General features: G+C 52.0%; 2 protein-coding genes across 2 annotated transcripts; both read left to right on the top strand.

Moving 5' to 3' along the window:
• The first annotated feature begins 2,580 nt into the window (after positions 1 to 2,580).
• Positions 2,581 to 9,124, top strand: TCHHL1 (trichohyalin like 1). Its single transcript, XM_044449074.1, has 4 exons — positions 2,581 to 2,718; positions 4,889 to 5,893; positions 6,234 to 6,524; positions 7,436 to 9,124. Exons 1-4 carry the CDS (start codon positions 2,581 to 2,583, stop codon positions 9,122 to 9,124), a joined length of 3,123 nt encoding a protein of 1,040 aa, XP_044305009.1.
• Positions 9,125 to 10,302: 1,178 nt separating this feature from the next.
• On the top strand, positions 10,303 to 20,401 carry S100A11 (S100 calcium binding protein A11). The gene is made up of 4 exons (XM_044449159.1): positions 10,303 to 10,307; positions 16,360 to 16,422; positions 19,154 to 19,312; positions 20,083 to 20,401. The coding sequence occupies exons 2-4, from the start codon at positions 16,420 to 16,422 to the stop codon at positions 20,245 to 20,247; spliced, it is 327 nt and encodes a 108-aa protein (XP_044305094.1). The 5' UTR covers positions 10,303 to 10,307; positions 16,360 to 16,419; the 3' UTR covers positions 20,248 to 20,401.
• The last annotated feature ends 1,205 nt before the right edge of the window (positions 20,402 to 21,606 follow it).

The raw sequence follows: 21,606 nt of genomic DNA, 5'->3' as shown, positions 1-21,606 counted from the left end.
CCACCCAATTCAATGGGACTTACTCCCAGGTACATGTCCATAGGGATACCATCTGTGGGTTGAGTTAGGATAGAGCCCAATTTGGGGTAGACCCACTGAAAACAAGGCTAACTGAAGGCCCTCTAGTTCAACTGGCAGGATTAAGCTAAATCCTTTCAGCTAAGTTAGGACTAAGTAAGACTGGATATACCCCATGCAGTTGTGGGACACAGCAAAGCAGCACACTCCAAACAGCTTGGATGATAGCTCCCATTACCCTGAGCCAGCGTGGCCATTGGAGCAATGGGTTTTGTAGTCCAACCTGCATAGGAGGGCACTGAGTCAAGAGAAGCGCATGTTAGAGGTTTGTATGAACTTATTATATGTACAGAGCAAGAAAAACGTATTTATTTTTTTATTTTTTTATTTAGGAAATTTATAGGCCTTCCATCACTGTCGTTTCTGGACGGCTTACAGAATATTCTAAATCCTAAACAAAATAAATTAGCTATTCCACGTACTGAGCATAACACTGAGATATTTAAAATAAATTAAATAAATCATACACAATTAAAATTAGTTAACGTTAAAATACTGATCAAATAAAAAGGTCTTAGAATTAGTTAACATTAAAATATTGATCAAATAAAAAGGTCTTAAAATTGGTCTGCTGCTGCAGTTTACTGAGACAGAACTGGGCTGATAACCACTGGTTTTAGGAGGGGGTCTGGTCTGGTCTGGTCTGACTTTGTCTTGCTTCGTTCCGTTTCGTTACAGAGTGAGACAAGTTGACAGAAAGCTGGTCGAGCAATGTAATTAATAGTAATAGTAAGGGTAATAAGGGTTCACTAAAGTCTACTGGTCACAAATCTTCCATCACATTTTACAGAAGCGGTGGGCTTGGAAGGAACGCCTCGGCCTCCTGATTTTTCATCTCTCCAAAAAGGTAACTGGGAAGGGAGGCTGCCAAGCTGCATGACAAGCAAAGCGTTGGCCTCTCATTCCATCTTTCACTGGGTTCCCTGGAGAGGTTCGTTGCTTTGGAGTTCCACCTCACCCATCTCTGCCTCGTATTTCAGCTCCTGGGCAAAGTTACTTTTCATTTTGTCTCCCCATTTTGCCTCCTGGGAAACGAGTATTTTGTGACCAGCCAAAATAGAAGCTATTTGATGAGTGGGCAAAGCCCCAGGGCAGCCATTTTGTGAGAGCACCCACAATTTTCTCACAACATTCCAAATTTCTCAATGCCTTGCAAAATGTTGGGACCCCAGGCAGTAGGTCTACAATCCATGCTCTGCACTTCTTTAATAGAGACATGGTTATTTTTTTTCAGAAAAATTGCTGTTCATCAATTTATCAATATCCTCAAAGACTCTTCTGGCCAAGCAGTAAGGAAGTCCCCAACTTCCTATGATATGAGAGCTGCCAAGTTTTGAACCTGGCTGGACTCAGCCACCAAAATAGACGGCAAACAGTGCTAAGAAGAGTCAAGCTTTGATGTTTGTTGTAATTTGCATTGTTCTGATATAATTCTGAGCTGTAGAAGTAGATTTCTGTATGATCACTTACTTAGTTCTAATTTGACCTCCTTCCTATGGAAAGCCGCTCCACCTTCCACTCTTGACTCCCCAGCAATGAATGGTATTTAATGGCATGTGATGGCTCATACATAGCAAGCCCTCTTTTTAACAGCTCTAGTCTTTTTATTGAAAATTGGCTTTTTAGCGCGTTTAAATCAGGTTTAAGTTTTGTGTTCAGGCATCTCTTGTGATATTTGTGGTTTGCAATTGTATGAATGGGTGTAAACTTCCCAGAGAGCTTTGGTTACTGGGCAGTATAGAAATCAAATAACTAAATAGAGAAATTCAGAAAGCTAAGCTGGACCATAAGGAAGGCTGAGTGCCAAAGAATTGAGGCCTTTGAATTGTGGTGCTGGAGGAGACTCCTGCGAGTCCCTTGGACTTCAAGGAGATCAAACCATCCAGTCCTAGAAGAGATCAACCCTGACTGCTCTTTGGAAGGCCAGATACTGAAGATGAAACTCAAATACTTTGGCCACCTAATGAGAAGGAAGGACTCACGGGAGAAGACCCTGATGCTGGGAACAATTGATGGCAAAAGAAGAAGGGGGCAGAAGGGAATGAGGTGGCTGGATGGGGTCACTGGAGAGGTGGGTGTGGGCTTGAGTGGACTTCAAGGGATGGTGGAGGACAGGAAAGCCTGGAGGAAGGTTGTCCATGGGGTCATGATGGGTCGGACACAACTTCACAACTAACAACAACAAACCTTAAGAGAGGCATCGCAAGATTTTAGGATGGAGGAAGAAAGCGATCAAGAGCAGGGACACCAAAAAATTGTGGGCAACAGGGAGAAGATGCAGGGCTGAAGAGAAGGGGTAGGGTCAGGGAAGGGGCAGGGCTCAGAAAGGGGCATGGCCTTCTGGGAAACACAGGATGTTGGATGGGTGCCCAGACTGGGTGCATTTGGCCCAAAGCCCCAAGATCCAACATCCCTAGCTTCTATGGTACGGCTGTGGAAAATGTTGTCGTTGCATTATCCTCCGTCCTTTCTTGTACCAGTTCTTTTGCAAGAGTCCACAAGATGCCTCAACTTCTGGACAGCATCTGCACCATCATTGGCACCTTCTACAAATACGCCAAGTGGCACGAGGACTGCTCCACCCTGAACCGGAAGGAGATGAAAAAGCTGATCCAGAAGGAGTTTGCGATCGTCCTGGAGGTGAGTGTGAATCCCCACCGAGAAGGAGTTGGGCAGATGGGAAGCTGCATCATTTGGATCGGGGGCAAGAAAATGTGGGTCACAAGCTAATACCCCCAAAACTCATCTCTGAAACATGAACTCCAGCATTGGTTTGAACTCTACACCAAAGTTTTGTACAGATTCTAAGATGATCTTTGCCACAAAGCAGAAGTTTCAAAGTGCTCTCTGTCCAATTTGACCGCTCAACACCCAAGTCCAATAATACACAATAATACAAATACACAATTATACAAATAATAATACATTGGGATACTTCTCTCTGTCACCCACATCCACTTCGTCTGTACGATTCTAGAGCTCACTTATCAATTGATGGTTCTTTTTCCAACTACTCTTTAATGCAAAATTCAGCAAAATGAAATAGAATCCGTTCCTAAATCTAAAGAATACTATATAAATTCCCTATATCTGCATGAATTTAAATACACCAATTATATATATATTGTATATATAATTGCATTGTAAGCCACCCAGGAAGGCCTCAGCAGTTATAGGCAGTCTATAAATAGGTGCATAAATAAATAAATAAATAGAATCTTCAGAAAAAGAGGACCCAATATCCATATATTTCTCTATTCAAGAGTAGCATCTGTATGTCATCCAATCAAATATTGAGAGCATCTTCAGATTCTCCATCTTCAGGCATTATAGGAGCTGTTCTCTTTCCAATATTGTAGTATCAATCATTTAGCTGTCAAAAGGGCACAGAAAATCCATTTTGTGATAGATAAATCTATGAACTTCCCTGTCCCACATTTGTTTAGATTTTACTTTGTTCTTTAATCTCAAGCTCCTTCCCTTCTGCTTACAAATAAATAAATTTCAAAATTGTGGTAAGTCCTTCCCTGATGAGATAGAAACAGAGATCTGATCCCTGGCCACTAAAATAAAATAGTTGATTTTAGCAGTAACATAGAAACATAGAAACAGAGTGAGTCAGAAGGGGTCTCCTGGGCCATCTAGTCTGACCCCTGGCTCCAGCCGGCTCCGCTCACGACATGCCCACCATGTGCATGTCCAGCCTATCCTTGAAATAAGATGAAATTCTCACCCATCTGGAAAGCAGACTGTCAGAAAAAAGGGGAAGCAATCCTAGCCATGGATTAGAAGACATGCTTCTGGTGGTTCCACGTAGTCTTAAGGCCAGGCGAAAAGCCCCAGTGTTGTGTGTCCCATTTCCTGGTATCCCAAGCCTTAAAAGGACAGGAAAGCACCAACCTTGTGCTCTTTCTGGCAACTTCTGGAAGCATCTTTATTTCAAGAAGTCTTCCTTGATTGGCCAGCCATGCATTTTATTGATAATCCTTTTTCAAAAGGAATTTCTTTATGACTTTTATTATTGTGATCTTTTGCTGTTCACCACTCTGATACGTGTTTATATGAGAAGCAGTACATGAATGCTAGCAATAAATATGTTAGGGAATGTTGGGGACTGAAAAGAGCAGTTTGGGAATCTCAGGGGCCGCTATTGTGAGGTTGCAACTCATGTCCCCAATTAACTCACACAGCAGTCAGCTGTAAAATTAATGTCTTTTATTGCTACTTTCTACAAGATTTATGAAACAACAGATAAGCTCTAATGAGAAGGTCTTAATAGGTCAGTTGCTCCCCCCTTTGTGAAGTCTCTGGGGAGCCCACGTGGGATTCGCTTTTCCTGTCATGTCTTTCCGCTCGTGGGCAGGACAAACCTCTGTCCTGTCTTCTCATTTGTTCCAACCATCTTAAACTTCCTCTAAGATTGGCGTCGGCTAAAGATGTTACATCTTCTGGATCTCCTGGACTCTGTCCAGCAGTTTCAGAGTCAGGAGGCCGGGGGCATCATGCGCACGCTCTTCAGAGTCAGGATGAGGAGAAACCTCCTATTCAGGAGTCTCATAATCAGGCCACGACGAGGCCATTTGTTCAGGAGGCAAAGGGTCAGGGTGTGGGGGGGCTATTTGCTCAGCAGTCCCAGAGTCGGGCTGCGGAGGGGCCGTTTGGCTACTGGGCCCCAAGTATCAGTCCTCTTGTTCTAATGTCTGATTCTCATTTTGAACATTTGTCTCTTTCTCACGAGTTGACATCTCTGTCGAGCCATCAGGCACGACAGCATCTGACCCTCTTTCTCCATGATTTCCCCATCTTTCAGAACCAGCTGGATACAAAGACAGCAGAGCTGATATTCCAGATGCTGGACATCAATGGGGATGGCATGCTAGACTTCAACGAGTACCTGCTGCTCCTCTTCAATTCAGCCAAGGCCTGCTACAGACACCTACAGTCCAGAGAATGTCTCCTTCGAGAAGAAGATGGCAGAGGACCCTCACAGGAAGAAGGACACAGAGATCCAAGGGAACGTTGCCAGCTAGACGATGATGAAAGGGAAGGAAACTATTTCCGTGGGAGACCAGATTCTGGCAGGACACGCCTTCGTCCGATTGAAGGGATCGCGCAAGGGGAGAGGCGTGATTGCCTCCCACCATCACGTGAGAGGAGCTCCCAAGCACATGATTCTGAGCGGAGAGACGATCGTGGGAGAGACCATTCCTTCCGTGATGCTGAGGATGAATACGAAGGCCGACCACGAAGGTCTGGGACCTGGGCAGATGCGGAGCCTCATCCACAGACACGCAGGTGGGAGCCTGAGAGAGACCAGGCAGGCCGACACCAGCTGAGACGAAGGGAGGCAGCCAGGGAAGAGGATCGGCAGCGTCAGTCACAAGAGCTTGTGCCAAGGAGCACTGGCGGAAGACGTCATCCGGCCTATGGATCTCCACCAGGGGAGGGTGAGGAAAGAGAACGCTATGCCCCAGAGGGCCCAGAAAGACAAGAAGATAGGCGGCACAGCTGGGCACCGGGAACGGAGCACTGGTTGGATGAGGAGAACCTGACCAGGAAGCGTCCATCTGAACCCCGAGTGGATGAAGAGAGTCGCCGCCGCCATCCACGTGCACCAGAGGAAACCCGATATGACGGTGGACGATGCCACCCATCCAGTGGGTCTCAGGAACGGGAGGACAGAAGGAGGAGGGATTCCTCGGATGAGCAGGAAATGCAAGATAAGCTGAGTTCCCGTGATCCTGAACGACGGCAGGATCGCACACACAACCACAAACCAGTTGATGGAGCTGATGAGTGTTTCCCATTGCCTAGAGTAGGTGAGAGAAGAAGGTCGCGCACCCCTGAGCCCGAACGCAGAGATTGGTCCTGGCCAAGTGAGCCTGATCGTCCAAATGGTGAGTGGACAGGACAGCGGCGAGGCAGGACTCAGTACAGAGGGGCTGAGCATGGGCCTGACCAGCCCTCTGGGCCTGAAGTAAGAGAAGCAGAAAGGAGGCTGCCCCACGGTGATCTCACCAGATGTCCCCGCCCATGGGAGCCAAGAACAGAGGTGGGAGCAGAGGCGGAGGACTGGCAACAGTCACGAGATCCAGAAGGCGGGGAACAAGACAGGAGCCGTCCCCGTCCCCGTCCGTATGAACCTGCGTCCACAGACAGTGGGAGGGGATGGAGTCAGTCCTATGAACCTGAGTCCAGAGAAGGACTTAGCAGAAGACCCAGGCGACTTGATGAAGATGACACGAGAAGGCAGCGTTTCCATCAGGAGGAGGAGGTTGACAGGAGGAGACCCAGGTTCCCTGAGCCTGAACCCTGTGACTACAGGAGGCCTGAAAGACCAGAATGGGAGGACAGTCAGGGGAGACATCAATATGATGGTGCTGAGCCCCAGGAAAGAGAGAGCTACAGGAGAAGGCCCCAGTTACGTGACCGTGACTCCAGGGAAGGTGAGAGGAGAAGAGCTCCACGGACCGGCTCAAGAGAAGATCAGGGGGAGAGGCCTCAACCAAGCTATACCCAAACAAGGCCCACAGAACAGGATCAGTTTTCTCCCTCTGAGAGAAGTCCAAGAGATTGTTTTCAGCACAGGCCACAGACATACAATTACCAATCCAGTGAGCAAGGAGAACGTGAGTGGAGACCAAACCAGTCCTATGACACAGAGGCACTCGATTACGGTCCAAGTCAAATGCGAGCACACGACACAGACCCAAGAGATGGCGAACATGAAAGGCAAACCCTGTCACATTATGCTGGTCCAAGGGACCAGAGAAGAACCTGGCCATATGAGAGGGACCCAATAGGTTACGATCAGCAGAGAAGACACCCATCATATAACACTGATGCCACAAATACTGACCGGAGGGGAGCCCATACACGAGATGGTGAACAAAGGGATGGTGAACCACAGAGAAGAACCCCACCATATAACACTGATGCTCCCAGTGTTGACCGGAGGCAAACTCAAGCATGTGAGATTGGCCCAAGAGACTGGGAACAGCAGAAACAAACCCAGGGGTATGATACCCGACAAAGAGGCTCTGAGCCAAGACAAACCATAACCCATGAGGTTGACTCAAGAGACACTGAGAGGCAAAGAACCCTGTCACATGGGCCTGATGCTAGAAATGTTGACCTAAGGAGAACCCAGAAGAAAGCTGTGGACCCCAGAGATTGTGGACCACATGATACCGATGCTGGAGGAGCTGACCAGAGGCGAACTCAGAGAGGTGATCCAAGAACTAATGCAGAACAGAGGCAAAGGGAGGGTGACCAGCAGCAAACTCAGAGCCGTGACACAGACCCAAGTCATGAGGATCAGCAGTGCAGAACCTCATCGTATGATGGTGATCTGAAGGGTGTTGAGCAGAGGCAAACCCAGACATGTCACGTGGACCCAAAAAATGATGAACAGAGAAGAACCCCAGTGCATGAGACTGTTACCAGAGAGGCTGAGCAGAGGACGGAGGATGTGGCCCCAGAAGATGGTGAACATCAGAGGCAAACCCCGATTTATGGCAATGGCCAAAGAGGCACTGAGAGAAGAGGAACCCAGACAGGGGAGCCTGACCCAAGAGCTTGTGACCATCAGAGGAGAACTCTGGTATCTGATAGAAGAGATGGTGGCCAAAGACAAATACAAAAACCTGAGGACCCAAAAGATGGTCAACAGCAGGAGGAAACTCTGAAGAGTGATGCTCATGCGAGAGGCATTGACCAGGGGCGAACTCAGACAGAGGACATTGACCCCAAATGCGGTGAAGAACAGAGGCTCATCCTGCCCCATGACTCTGCTACTATAAATGCTGACCAGAGGCAAAACCAGTCACAGGATGTTGGCTCAAGGGACAGCGCCCAACAGAGGCAAATCCCATCCCATGGCACTGACCAAAAAGCTGCAGAGAAGCGACAAACACAGGCCTTTCGGGCTGAGCCAAGAACAAGTGGGGAGCAAAGGCAAACCCCACCACCACGTGGCCCTGATCTCCGGGAAGGTGACCAGAGCCAAACACAGGTGCGCGAGGTTGACCCAAAGGGGGATGACGCTCAGAGGCTCTGCAAACCACATGACGCTGAACAAAAAGGTACCAAGCAAGTGCAGGGGATCCCGTCTGATGTAACAGAGGGTGAGCCGGGGAGAAGCCGGTGGACAGCCTGTGACTCCGGAACTAAAAGCAATGTGTGGATGGGCCCAGGTGAGCCAGGATCTGAAGCTGCTCGAGCTTGTCCTGACCCGACACTGAGCTCCATGCCACAAGAAGGAGAGAGGAGCAGGGTCTGCCCACATGGAGCTGTGCCCATGACCAGTCAGCCCAGCAGGTACCAGCTGCATGCACCAGGGGCCACCAAGGGCGCACTGGGAGGGCAGAGGCCCCCGGAGCCTGCAGAAGCTCCACAAAGAGAGGGTGGACAGGAGAGCAGCCAGCTGCAGAAAACAAAGCTGGAGCAGGCAGCGAGAAGAAGCCACTGTCTGCGTGGCCCTGAACTGAGAAGGCCTGAAAGAGGCCGGCCGCAGCCACAGTCCACTGAGCCCCAGGAAGGGGAGCCAAGGATGCAGAAGGCACAAGAGCCTGGCTCCTCTGGAAGTACCCCCACCGCCACCACCCAGCCTCACGAGGCACAGAGCACCCGGAGCCAGCGAGGCAGGCCACAGGTGCGTGAAGCCCGGCCAGAACCCAGAGCAGAGGGCAAGCCTGGAGCTTCTCAGCTCCCAGAGAGGGGAGGAATTCAAGATGCACCTGGTGGACCTGAGCAACTGCAGCCTGTAGTCCAGCGGACCTCCCATGATGGAGGTGGAGGCCAGCCAGCACCCACACCACCTCAGTCAGAAGGGGATGATGAAAGCAGCCAACAGGCCCGAGATCCTCAGCCACCTCTGGAGGAGGAGAGCCAGCCTGGTGCAGCTGAAGGACAGAGCCACCCCAAGTCACTAGAATCTGACGCCTCCCAAGGGAAGCCGGGGGACCTGTGTGAAGCCAAGACGCCTGTGGTGTGCAACCCACTCTATGAATATCTGGTGGCCCAGAAGAAGCAAGAGCAGCTGTAGGGAGCAACGTCTTCTGGGGAGCCGACGCAAGCAAAGGCCTCATCCTGCCTCCCCAGCTGGTCAGCTTGTCTGTGATCTGGGAGCACTTGCTTCTCCTCTGTCTCTCCCAATCGGCGCTGAAGCAGCCCTTCCACTCCAAGCTGATGCAGATCCACCCGCTGCCACTCCATCTGTGGGCGACCGGAGCACAGAAATGTCTTTCCACTCCATGCGGCTTTGGGGCTTTCTGCTAATTGGCCCTTCTGACCAACCCTAAATCAGACCTTTGGCTTCGAGGTGCTTCAAACTCAAGGGGGGTGAGGTTGAGATTATCAAGGTCCTCTACTGTCAGACTTTAGGTGGACATCTAAACCAGGGTTGAGAAGAAGGGGCATCTTTGGCTGACTTGCATTAGGTCAGCAAGGATTTCTGACCTGTGTTTAGCAAGGCAGCCACAGAAGGATTCCCTTGTCCCCAGATCATATCACTTAAACGAAGAAACCTTTTGATAACCGGAAGCAAATCTGGAGGATGGAATAGCTGTAAACACCACTCCGTTGCAACACTCAAAATAAATTCCTGCACGGGGCATTCCTCAGTCCAGCTTGTCCATGTCACTTGTACCAGACTCCGGATTGGGGTTCTAGTAAAAAACATAGGAAACCCCAGAAGCCTAAAGTCTGCCCATCTGCAGAACTAGATGACAGACATTCCCTTATATCGCCCATGATTCTTTCGGCAAATCGGTTATTTTAATCAGCTCTTTGCTTAAGGTATATGCGGGAGTCGTGTATTTACACAAAGAGTTCCTAGCTCAGTAGTGTAGCCATTCAAATGCTCTCTGTGGGAATCTAGAGGGCCATTCTTGGGGTGATTTTATTTTTCCTTTGCAGACAAAAAGGAGGATGTCCAAGGGACATGTACCATATTTATCTTCTTCAGGAATTGCCTGGGCCTGGACTCACCAGTTTCTTCCCTTAACTTGATGCTTCAGTGCTATTAAAACTCCACTAAGATAAATTCATCCAGTCCAGGGTTCAGGGTTCACAGGCATGCATCTTTGAAAGAAATAAAACCAAGAGAGCAAGTTTTTTTTCCTGAAGACCTATCCTATCTATCCTTCAAAATGTAATCCAATAATTAATCCAGTTAATCAACTGAAATGTGTAATCAGTTAATCAACTAGAATCTCTGCTGTACATCAGTGAACAATTCTTGAATTCGGTGACACGCACCAAGCCTTTGGGAGGTGCCAGCTCTAGCTTTTGGAGGGCCCTTGGCCAACGGACCCTCCCGGGGCCCCGTCACTTGGTGAGCCTGTCCTCTCACTGCCCGTATTGCCAGATGCTTGTTTCCTCTCTGCCTCTTTTCCAGCTCTGCTGCCAGTCGCTTGCTTGATCAGCAACAACGAGGAACAGTGAGCTGCTGCATCTGCTGCTCCACCTTCTGACCCCCTCCGTTGCCTGGACGAGAGCGAGAGGGAAGTGATCCAGCCAGCTGCAACCATGAAGCGGTGGAGCAGCCCAACGGGTCCCTTGCCCGCTGCCCAACCATGCCGGCTCTTCGCACTGGCCCTTCCCTTTGGTTGCATCGTCTCTCCCTCTGCAACTGGTTGGAGGACTGTCCCCTTCACTCCATATCCTAAGGCGCGGAAATGAGGTGCTGACACACTCAGATCCTGTTTCCATGCTGGCAGCTCAAGATGCTTGGACAGGCCTCGAAGCTTTGAGGGGCAGAGTGATTGCAACCGAATCAAGTTCACTTATGCCTTCCTGTTTTCATGCTTCTGTATTACAGGATGCTATTCAATAAATTGCTTTTGATTGAAAGCACAGGGCGCTGTACTTTGACCGTCAGGATTCCTTTTCTACATGGGGAAAAACACTGAGAATATTAAAAGCAAGACGTCTTTTTTGTCGCTTTATGGCCTTTCCCTGCATCTGCAACTAGTCAGGAGGAGTAGATTCTCATCAGGCCAGTAAAAAGCTGCCCAGGTGGACCTTGAGGAATCTGTTCACTTCACTAATCCGTTTTTTTCCTCTGAGCTTCAAATAGGGGCCAACAACTTAGCGCCAGCAACTCTCAGGTTCTCATTTTCAATCTTCAGTATGGCTGATCCCAAACACTGAGAATTTTCTCTCTTTAAGTCTGTGTTCAAATTCATAAATGCTTTCATGCACATTTTGCAAGCAATTTTCTGAACGTGGTGCAATTTGAACAACATTTCCCCTTGTCTTTTCATTTTTCTTGGATGGGACAACTTCACTGCCAAATTCAGAGAATGGCAACTGTCAAAGATAATGGTTTTTGTTTTGCATGGCAGTTTGGCAGTGCAAACTCAGGCACCGAACGTGTCAGCACAAATTTCCCTAGCACCCGCATCCACACTGTTCACAACTGCTTTGCAATACCTCGGTGAACCACTAGATGGAGGCACAAAGCCCACAATTAGACAAAAGAGTTGGCAGCAGTTCCAGAGCCCAGAGGAAAAGATTAAATGCTTGAGTCACCGGAAGCTTATACCGTTGTATTTTTCCCCCTCTTTCTTTCTGTCTTTCAAGCCAGAACTTGCCTTCAGTGGAGCAAAGAACAAACTTACACAGGAATAATTTGAAAGTTCTTCTCCCTTTCCAGACATTTCTAGGGGAAGTTTAGTCACTGGTGCAGCTGTGTGTCTGCTCTCGTTGATGTGAAACCCACTTGTGAGTGTCGACTGCAGGATTTGGTAACTGCCCCTCTTCCTACCTCCCTTTTGCTCCTTATCTCCTCCCCAAATTTGGAAACTATCCAACCATCCCAGAATGCAGGATGTTTTCCCACTTCAGGACGCCTGACTCCACAAAACTCTGCAATTGGATAGCTTAGAAGCTTTTATTTGTTTAACTTTTAAGCAAACCACATGCCTTCTGCCCGCAACCCCCAAAAGAAAGAGAAGCAAGTGGCTGGACTTCACCAAGCAATGCCGAAGAAAGAGGATCTGCAGAAGATTTTTGCTCGGCTTCCTCTTTGAGAAAAAGCAAAACATCTGGTTTCTTAATGTCACCGGCAGGAGGAAGAAAACTGTAGGGTTGGCAGAGGCTGATAAAAGGGTGGGTGCATTGGCTGAAGAGGCCTGGGGAGGATTTTGGCCTAGTTTTCAAGCTCAGGGTCATTCAGACCAGAGGGCAATAGCTTCAGTCCGAGAAAAACACCTCTTTGCACAATGCCCAGCTTGGTTCTGGAACTCCCCACCACAAGATCCGGCCCTGTCTGCCCACACAGATGGTTTTGAAAGTCTGTCCACAGGGTGCAGGCAGAGGGACACCCGCTGTTGGATTGGGGGGACCTTCGGCCAAATCTGGGGGCACAGTATTCTTCAGAGTCCCAGAGCGGAGGTCAGAAGACAGCTCCAGCTCTTTTGCCGGGGATCCAAACTCCAGTTCCCCCTTCCACCTTGCAGCCTGCATGGAAAGATAGGCCAGGTGCTACCCAAGGTGGGCAATCTTGGAGAAAGTGGGAAAAGGACCAGGAGGGGTGGGGATGGGAGCAGCACTACCAGGATATGCCACGGGGATCCAGCAAAGGGTTAGTGGCTGGAATGCCGGACTGGGACTTGAGAGATCCTTGTTCCCATCCCTGTGTAGCCATGACAATCAGTCCAGCCTACCTTACAGGGTTGTTGTTGTGAGGAGGAAATGGAGAGGAGGAGGAGGGTGTGGATTGGCTTGGGTTCTTTGCAAACAGAAATGCATAAAGCTTACAGGCTTGCAAGTCATTGCTATCACATCGGCCTGAGTGTTGGATGAATTTGAACCCCTCACACAGCTCACAGGATTGAACATTTTTAGCATCGAGCTGGTGAGTCATCTGCATTGGTGAACAAGCAGTGATTACACAGCTCTGAGCACACACAAAGTACAGTGTGTTTTCCATCCCTGGAGACAGGGCCAGCCTCAAGCACTATTTCTCCCACACCCTCCCTGTGATTTATCTCCAGCTCTGGAAGCCACCCAAGCATCTGAAGTCTGGTTTCCCAATACTCAAATAGCAGCACCTGACTGGGAGTTTTCTTTCAGACGCTCACTGAAGCTTCTAGACCACATGGAGGAAAATTAGAAAGGGGTTGCACCAAGTGACCTGAGAATGGGATGCAGAGCGATCGAAGGCTGAACAATGCCATGCTGTGCAGAAAGAGGAGATCACGCCTGTACCGAAAAAAGGCCCTGGGTTCAATTCTCTGCAGAAGGTCACAAGCAATTTCTTCCTGCATTTTGCACTGCAGTCAGGAACCAATCCAAAGAGCGTAGGTGGTTGTCAGTGGGGTGGGAGGTTGCCCCGAACTAGCATTACGGGTACCAAGTATGGTAAACATGTAAAAAGAGCCACTACTCCTGTCTCCAGGGAACGGTGCCAATGTTAGTATCTGTTACTTGGAAACAACTGCAGGTATGGGATCACTTCTTGTTTTTTCTCCAGGGTTACCGAAGAAAAGCTGGTGGAATTTAAGAAGGCGTAACTTTGTTAAGTTATCCTGGCATGGGGGGCGGGGGCTGTTAAACTCCCTCGACTTGACCTGCACCCCTCCAAAAAGTAAATGTTGCATCCATTTTCTAACGGCACCTGTAAATTGTCCGTCCTGTTTGTGGTCACAGAAACGGCGTAAGAGAAGAGTGACCTTTGGTTGCATTTCTTGGTGGAGAGAAGAAATTCTCCAAAGGTTTCTTGAGCCAGGCTCTGCACCACTGTGATTCTGAGCCTCTTGCAGCCTGACAGGTAAATCCCACTTTGAGAAGCTCTGGGAACTGAGTTTTGGGGTGGGTGTGGCTAAAGGCAAAGGGGCGGGCCCCAGAATGCCGGCATATTCCCATGGCAGGTCCTTTCCCCTTAACTCAGCCTTGGGAAAGGCATCCCAGCCTTTGGGAAGGGCACCAAAGTGGCACAAATGCCAAGAAACCCCCACATCAGTTCAGCCCCTCTAGCAATAAATATCCGCCCCTTTAGGCAAGGAAGAAGAGGGAGAAAGAGACCGAGGCAAGGAGAAAAGAGACAGCCCTGGCATCTCCGGGGAGATGTGGCCCTTGACCAGAAGAGGTTGGCCATCCCTGATTTAGAAGCCTCATGGGCAGAGGCTCTGAGGCAGGGGTCTCAAACTCAACTTACCTGGGGGCCGCTGGAAGTAGAGTCTGGGTGAGGCTGGGCCGCATCAAGCATTCCACCACTGCGGTGGTGGTGGGCCGCTCATCCCGGCAATTGAAGGCCGCAGGGCCCCCTCCCCCATGCCCGCCCGTCCCAGCAATTGGCCCGCAGGCCGCGAGTTCGAGACCCCTGCTCTGGGGGATCTGGACAGCCAGCTCCAGGTGAGAAAGGTCCCACTTTGGTCCATGAAATGCCCTGGAAAGTTTGTTAGATGGATCCTGGAGGCCGCCCAGCACGAGGCCTGTTGGATATTCACCCCCAAAAGATGTGTTGACATGCACATGGTGGGCATGTCGTGAGCGGAGCCGGCTGGAGCCAGGGGTCAGACTAGATGGCTGGGAGGCCCCTTCTGACTCGCTCTGTTTCTCTGTTTCTATGTGGGTGTGCTGAACAGGCACAAAACTTCAAAAATGGAGGACTTGGAGAGGAGGGAATGCCCTCTTCGGCTGGAACCCTTCCACTGGGGAGGAAGAAGGGGGACTTTGCTGCAGAACCCCCCACGCCAACAAACAAATGCATGTGGCAACACGCTGCTCTGCGGAGAGATGAAGCAACTCTCCCTGACAGACACAACCGGTGACCCAGTTACTCAGCGTGAGTGTCCTTGTTTGCCGCGAAAGAAGGAAGTGGCGGTTTGGTTTGGGTTGGTTTTCTGCAGCCCGGTAATTCATGACGGACTGCAGGTTGGCTTCCTGGTCCTGGGTGGGAGAAGACGACTGACTCCTGTTCGATTTGTACAGGAGAACGGCTTGGGGTTCGGAGCACGAGAAGAAAGCTGCCCGGCAGTGTGTTCTGTGGCAGATGGGTTCTGTGGAGCCCACAGCCACTCCTAACATGGTCTGTGGGGTCATGCAGCTGTGCCCATAAAAGCAGGGCTTGCCATATGAGTACCAGTGAGGGAAAGCCTAGGAAAGACTCTAGAATGGAGGTGGGTGGCATCCAGGAGATGGTGGAGCAGCCACCCCCGCACAGCCAAAATTTGGCAGCAGGCTGCTGGTTTCTCTCCTGGCAGGCCGTGACACAGAGCCAGAGACACACTGTGGCTGCAGTGTTGGACTGGGACTCAAGCCCCCACTTGGGGGCTCCACTGGGTGACTTTGCACTTGCCACAGAGGTTCAGCCTGGCCTACCTCACAGGGTTGTTGTGAGAGGAGAGGAGCCATTATATGCTGCTCTATGTTCCTCACAAGATTAAAAGGGACAGAGATAAATGTCCTCATCATTTTAAGAAACTAAAGAAACCATGGGGGGGGGAGGGCAGGGGGGTCACCCACCTGGCAGACAGCAAACCCCATGATCCTCAGCGCCTGGTTTCTTTGTGCTTACTGCCTTATGTTTAGTCTGTACCCATGTGGATGCAAGGTGTGGCTACTGGCCGCAGACACCCGAGTTCTTTCGATCTCGGTCCTCGCGGGGAGCCCGGAGCCCACAGAGGTGTGGCGGGAACACGGGTGTCCGTTCCAGGAGCAGAGGCACCGGCAGGGAGACGGGGTGGGATGCGGGTCATGCGAAGGGCAGCCAGAAGACACGTGTGGCCGGAGAAGACTGCTCCCAGTGACGAGCTGACCTGGCACGAATGAACGCACAGCTGTGTCGGTGTCGCGGCAGGCCAGGAAAGATGTGAATGTCTCTGCCTGGTGGATGTCTGCCTGTGACTCCATGTCAAAAGCCAGGAGCCCTGCCTATGGAAAGAAGGCTGCAATTATCAGCCACGCACGCTCTGCTTAAAGAGGAGGCCAAGAGCACCTTAGCCTTTCCTGCCTCTGCGACAGCGGAAAGCTTCCCCTTTAGATTTCTGCCTGCCTCCTGCAGGACTCTGCAGGTTTCCAGCTCCGCGGAAAGAACAGAATAGGGGGGAAGTGAGAAGAGGACAGTGGGAGGAAGCCTTCTTGGGTAAATAAGTCAGGTGCAGCTTCTGCCTTCTGCAAGCGGGCTTGCCCCGCGGCGACAAGGCAATTGCTCAATGGAGGCAGCGCCTGTGCGCGGGGTGGGCGGGAGGGAGGGCGTCGGCTGAGCGGCGGGGGGGCGGGGGAGGAAGGGGGAGGGCGGGGAGAGACGAGGACCTCCCCTCGCCCGCCGAGCCTAGTTCAGAGCGACCCACCCCAGCCAGGTCTCCGCGTCGCCCTCCTCTCGCCGCAGCCATGGTAAGTTCGGGCGCCTGTTGCTTTGGCGCTCCGCGGGACGCCGGGGACGATGCGCCGCCGCGTGCAGGAAGGGGAAAGTGGCTTGCCCCCCCCGCTCCCCCCACACACACCCTCCGAGGGCTGCTCGGGGCGAAGAGCCCCCGAGGCGTCTGCTTTCCTGCGGTGGAAACGCGGGCGGGGCAGTGGGAAAGTTCTGGCCGCCGCGCCAAGCTGGCGGTGCGCTCCGCTCCTCCGCCTGGGCTGGGAGGGGCCGGGAGGCGGAGCGGGGCGCAGAGGGGCGATCCCCGAAGGTGCCCCCCGGGCCCGATTCGGGGGCTCCTTCCTACGTTGCCGCACGTAGGCCGAGCCGCTGAGGCCGCGGCCGGCCAGCTGTGAAGGAGAGGCGCACGGAAGGGCGCAGCGCGGCCGTCCCCCCGGGTGGACTGGACCGTGTCTGGGCTGGTGGGGCTGATGGGAGCTGGAGGCCAAGCAAGCGCCGAGCGGGCCAGATCGGGTGGGGGGGGGGGAAGGCAGGAGTCCTGGGCCCCCGGCCGCCTCTCTTGCGCGGCCGCGGTGCGCCTGCCCCGCCCGCTAGAAACGTGGCAGGCGAGCCGGCGTGGGGAAAGCGCTCCAGGCGAAGGGGCTGGTGAGGCCGCCCATGGCCTGATCACAAGTCAGCCAAGCTCGAGATTAAGGAAGTGGGCGAATTTAGGACTCCGGGGCTCTGGCTGCGCGCCTCGCCTCGCCTCGGCGGCCCCGCATTCCGAGGAGGCTTGTGAAAGGCGTGGCAGCGCACGCGTGGGCGCCAGGTGTTCGCTTGCGCACCTCCCTCCCGCAGACAGGCGCGGCCCCGAGCGCCTTGAGGGCTCTTGTTCAACGCGCGAATGTTTGGCCCCTTGCCGTGTCCCCAGCGGCATATCCCTGGTTCAGGTCCTGAAGAACTGTTGCCTTCGGGGCGCTTGGCTTCCCAGGCCGCCGGGGGCCCCATCCTCCTCCGCCAGGATATGGGGCGTGCAAGCCCAGAAGGGGGCGGGCGGGCGGGCTCTCATCCTACGTCAGCCAGCGGGCAGCCGAATAAGGCCGAATGATTCCTGTTGCGCGCATTTCTCCAGGGGGAGGCTCCTTCCTGGAAAAATGCACTCTCGACTCCCCCACAGCGTTGCTGGCTCTTCCATGGACAGGAAGCCGCCCTCTGCCTTTTCTTTCTTCTCTCAAGCCGGAAGAAACCCACCCCAGCATGCTTTCATCCCTAGCCAGGAGGAAGCAGCCCGTTCTGAATTTCTGCTTTTGCTGCCCGGTGCTGCGAATGGGGGTGCGGGGGAATGATAATCCAGTTTTCCGGGCCAGCCTTCTCCAAGCCCTGGTTTTCCAGGGAATTTCCATGACCCCCTGCCAGCATGTTCGGGGGGGGGGAGTGGGAGTTGTAGTGCAGCTCACTAAATGCCCCCAAGTAAGGCATGCTTGGACCAGGACAAAAGGCAAAACAGTAATTTATTTGCTAACAAACAAATAGAAATGAACCACCGGGCATTCTGTGCATGCACAAGGGACCGATAGATCGCCCTTGCAGCAGAATACACTGGCCTCTGTAGCTTGGCTTGGTCAGGGATGTTCAGAGACAACCGGAGCTGAACCGTAAATGCATGCAGAGACCAAACCCGCTTCTCCATCTGGCTTTTCTGGGGATTCGGTTATCTTGGCCTCGGCATGCAGGAAAGCGTACCTCTCTTCCCATCCAAACCAGCAGAGGCTGATGACTCCGAGGTCAGTGGGGGGCTGCATCCTCTCTGGGCTTCAGGCTAAACTCCAAGGGGGCTATCCACTGTGCCACAGTTCAGGCTGCAGCCCAGGGTGGATACACCACCCACTTTGGAGGGAGAGGTGTCACCGTACACCTTGCTTCTCTCTTTCTACACAAGGCTTTCTGAGCAGTCAGGAGGCCTGGAACCACGCGGGAGCCAAATGGCTTTCTCACCCTGGGGCACAGGAGCCAGCCCAAACCAGCAGCCCATGAGTCTGCCATTCCGCAAGATGTTCTTGCACAGCAACAGAACAGTCTGGATTGCAGAAGAGGAGTGGGGCGTCCTTTGCCACCGCTTCCCCCCATCTGTTCACCTGAGTGGGCCCAGAGACTGGAGCAATGGAGGCAGAACGGCTCAACGGCCCAGGAGAACCTCTCCTCCCTTCAGCAGAGGCGACACACCCAAAGCTCTCTCCCCACCTCCATGCGCTGAGCTCATCTCCTCCTCGCTCTGAGCAAACAGCCTGTTTCACACGGTCCCACTTGGCAGGCAAAAGCAACAGTGGGCATTGCTCCCAAAAGTGATTCATTCCCCGGAACCCTCTCAGCCCCCCTTTTTCCTGCAAGGATGGGATTGGCCACTAGAAGGCACCATGGCCAAATGACCTTCCATCTCTAAAAACAGGCGGAGAAATCAAAATCAACTGGACTTCAGCCACATATGAACAGCTTAATTCCTTTAGTCCCCATTGACTTGGGTGGGTCACAATGAGCTGAAGTCCAATGATCTTAAGGGCTCTTGACGAACTTAAACTCTGCTGATTTCGCGGGGTCTGTTGAATTTCAGTGCTGGCAGCCTGCCAGGAGTTGGACGCCAGACACGCATATCGCTGCATCTTAAAGATCACTGCTCCAGGGATCTCTTTGGGATCAGAGAGTGAGGGATGAAATTGCTCTATCCCAAGTGCCGCTTTAAAAAGAAAACGAATTAGTGCCTCTTCTCTTTTCCAGTCGTCAAAGTACCCCATCGGCCCCACGGAAACCGAGCGCTGCATTGAGTCTCTGCTGGCTGTTTTCCAGCGCTACGCCGGCCGTGACGGGAATGCCACTGCCCTGTCCAAGAGGGAATTCCTGACGTTTATGAATACCGAGCTGGCATCTTTCACAAAGGTAGGACAGGCGCCATCCAAGCACCAGGAAGGCTCCAGGAACTCGCCCAGGCTGAGCCTTGGAAACCTTCCGGTTGCAGATCAGTGCTAAGTAGCTCCCCATCCTGCACCTGCCCACCGCTCCCTGCTCCAGTGAGGTGCAGAACTGCACTTAGAAACAGAGAAGCAGAGCGAATCAGAAGGGGTCTGCCGGGCTATCTAGTCTGACCCCCGGCTCCAGCCAGCTCCTCTCGTGACACGCCCACTTGCAGTCTTCAGCTACAAGGGGCATGGAAGGAAAGCCCTTCGGATGTTGTTGGACCCGGGTTCCCACACGGGGCCCCCTGCATGGTGGCCAACTGCCTAGAGGGCTTCATCAGTTGCAGGGTTGATGAGTGGAGCTCCGAGGCTTGGACTACTAGAAATCCAATCACTCTGGAGAGCCACGGGGCCTGGCCACACCCCCTGGGACTGGGATCCCCGATCTGGCCTCTGAGGTTCCTCAGGAACCGTTCCCCGCCCACTGGCCCCACTCCCGGCCCCTTCCCCCAGACCCCTGGGGGCCAGGAACTTTCTCTGTCTCTGAACCTTCCCTCGCAGTTCCAACAGCTTGAAAACTCTTGCTGGGGAAAATCCATTTCCAGCCAGCTCTTGTGAGAACTGCAAGGAGCACGGAAACCTGAGAGGGTGGCCAGTGATCCCTTGTTCTTGCTACTCAGACAGTCCTGTTGCTTCAGCTTGGTGAGCCCAGGCCCCACTCCACCAGTGCTAACTGTCCTCGGTGCCTTTCAGAACCAGAAGGACCCAGGTGTCCTTGACCGAATGATGAAAAAGCTCGACTTGAACTGTGATGGACAGCTGGATTTTGCCGAGTTCTTGAACCTCATCGGGGGGCTAGCGCAAGCCTGCCATGCACAAGTGCATTCCTCCGGAACCAGTGGTGGCCTTCACAAATAATGACCCTGCCCTTGAAGACTTCCTGAACCAAGACCAACAACATCCCCAACATTCCAAACTCAACCTAAGAGCTGTACCTAGCAGGAAAGAGCAGGTTGCCATTTTCCCAGTCTTGTTCCTTCTCAATAAATTCTGTATGCTGATCCTAAAAGAAGTCCTCTTTCTGCATGAGCGCAATTTCATGTCATGCTGAGTGTCTCACCAGCATCTGACTAACTGGGTTGTGGGAAAGAAACAGGTTCCATTTGCACCCTGTACAAACTGAAGCTCAGCAAGCCATCTGAATTACCATTCCCAGAATAGAGTAGAAATTAAATAGAATTTGCTGCAGAATGATTTTTTAAATGCATACATAAATGTATAGGTGAGGAAAAGCAACTTTGCAAATGCATTATGTTCAGGAAATTGCATGCATTAAGGAGAATTGTACACAAGAATGCTATGGATCTTCACACACGTTCTTTTTAAATGTGTTACATATTTTAAAACAATCCCAGAATTCAGGGGAAACCATCTTTAGAACTGCAGAAATCCTCCAAATCAAGATGAAGCAAATTTAAAATTGGAAAACTAGTTAGAACAAGACGGGAACTGAAATCAACCAATCCCTGCACACTCGTCTGCTTCATTCCAGAGGTGTGGGATTACAACTCCCATCATGACCAACCATGGCGAGAGGAATCAAAGTCCTGAACACCTGAAGGGAGGCTGGAGGGCGGGGTGGGGAGGGGCGCTGCTAAACCCTTTGCATCTGTGAGCTCCGTAAGACATGCCCTGCAAGAGGACAGGCAGGGGCAAACACACATGTTGGTGCAGATCAGACATTCTAACACGGGAGGGAGGCGTGAGCGGACGTATTCGCTCCGGGCCGCTTCCACAGGCGCTCTCCTCCCTGTTGCTGGCACGGCTGCCCAGATCTCGGGTGCGATTGGCCATTAAAAGGAGACATGCCCGATTCTGAGGATCCCGTCCTGTAGTTTTGGTCACCACCTCCGGCCGCAGCTCAGCAACAAACTCGATGGCAGAGTGTGCCCCCCCAGGCAGTCTGCCCACCACTGCAATGTTGGGGGGCCAAAGGGCACTGAAGGGGGATTTTCCTGGACCCCAGGGGGTGACAGGAGTCTGATCAGTCATGAAAGTTGTAACTTGCATGACACCGGGGCTGAAACCATGCTTAGGGTGTGTATTAAAACAGAAGTTTCAATGCCATTTCAGTTGCTGCTAAAGAAGGAATTGAATAGTGTCTGACAACTAAAATGGTTAGATTCTAGAGACCCTTCCCTGATTTTTACACTGATTGCACTACCCAATATTGGCCACAGGAGGGCAGCAGAGCACTACGAACTGACATTTTAAGGG

The sequence above is a fragment of the Varanus komodoensis genome, unplaced genomic scaffold, assembly GCF_004798865.1.
Source record: "Varanus komodoensis strain SLA01 unplaced genomic scaffold, ASM479886v1 scaffold57, whole genome shotgun sequence".
Lineage (NCBI taxonomy): Eukaryota > Metazoa > Chordata > Lepidosauria > Squamata > Varanidae > Varanus > Varanus komodoensis.
This window is presented reverse-complemented; position numbering and strand designations above follow the sequence as displayed.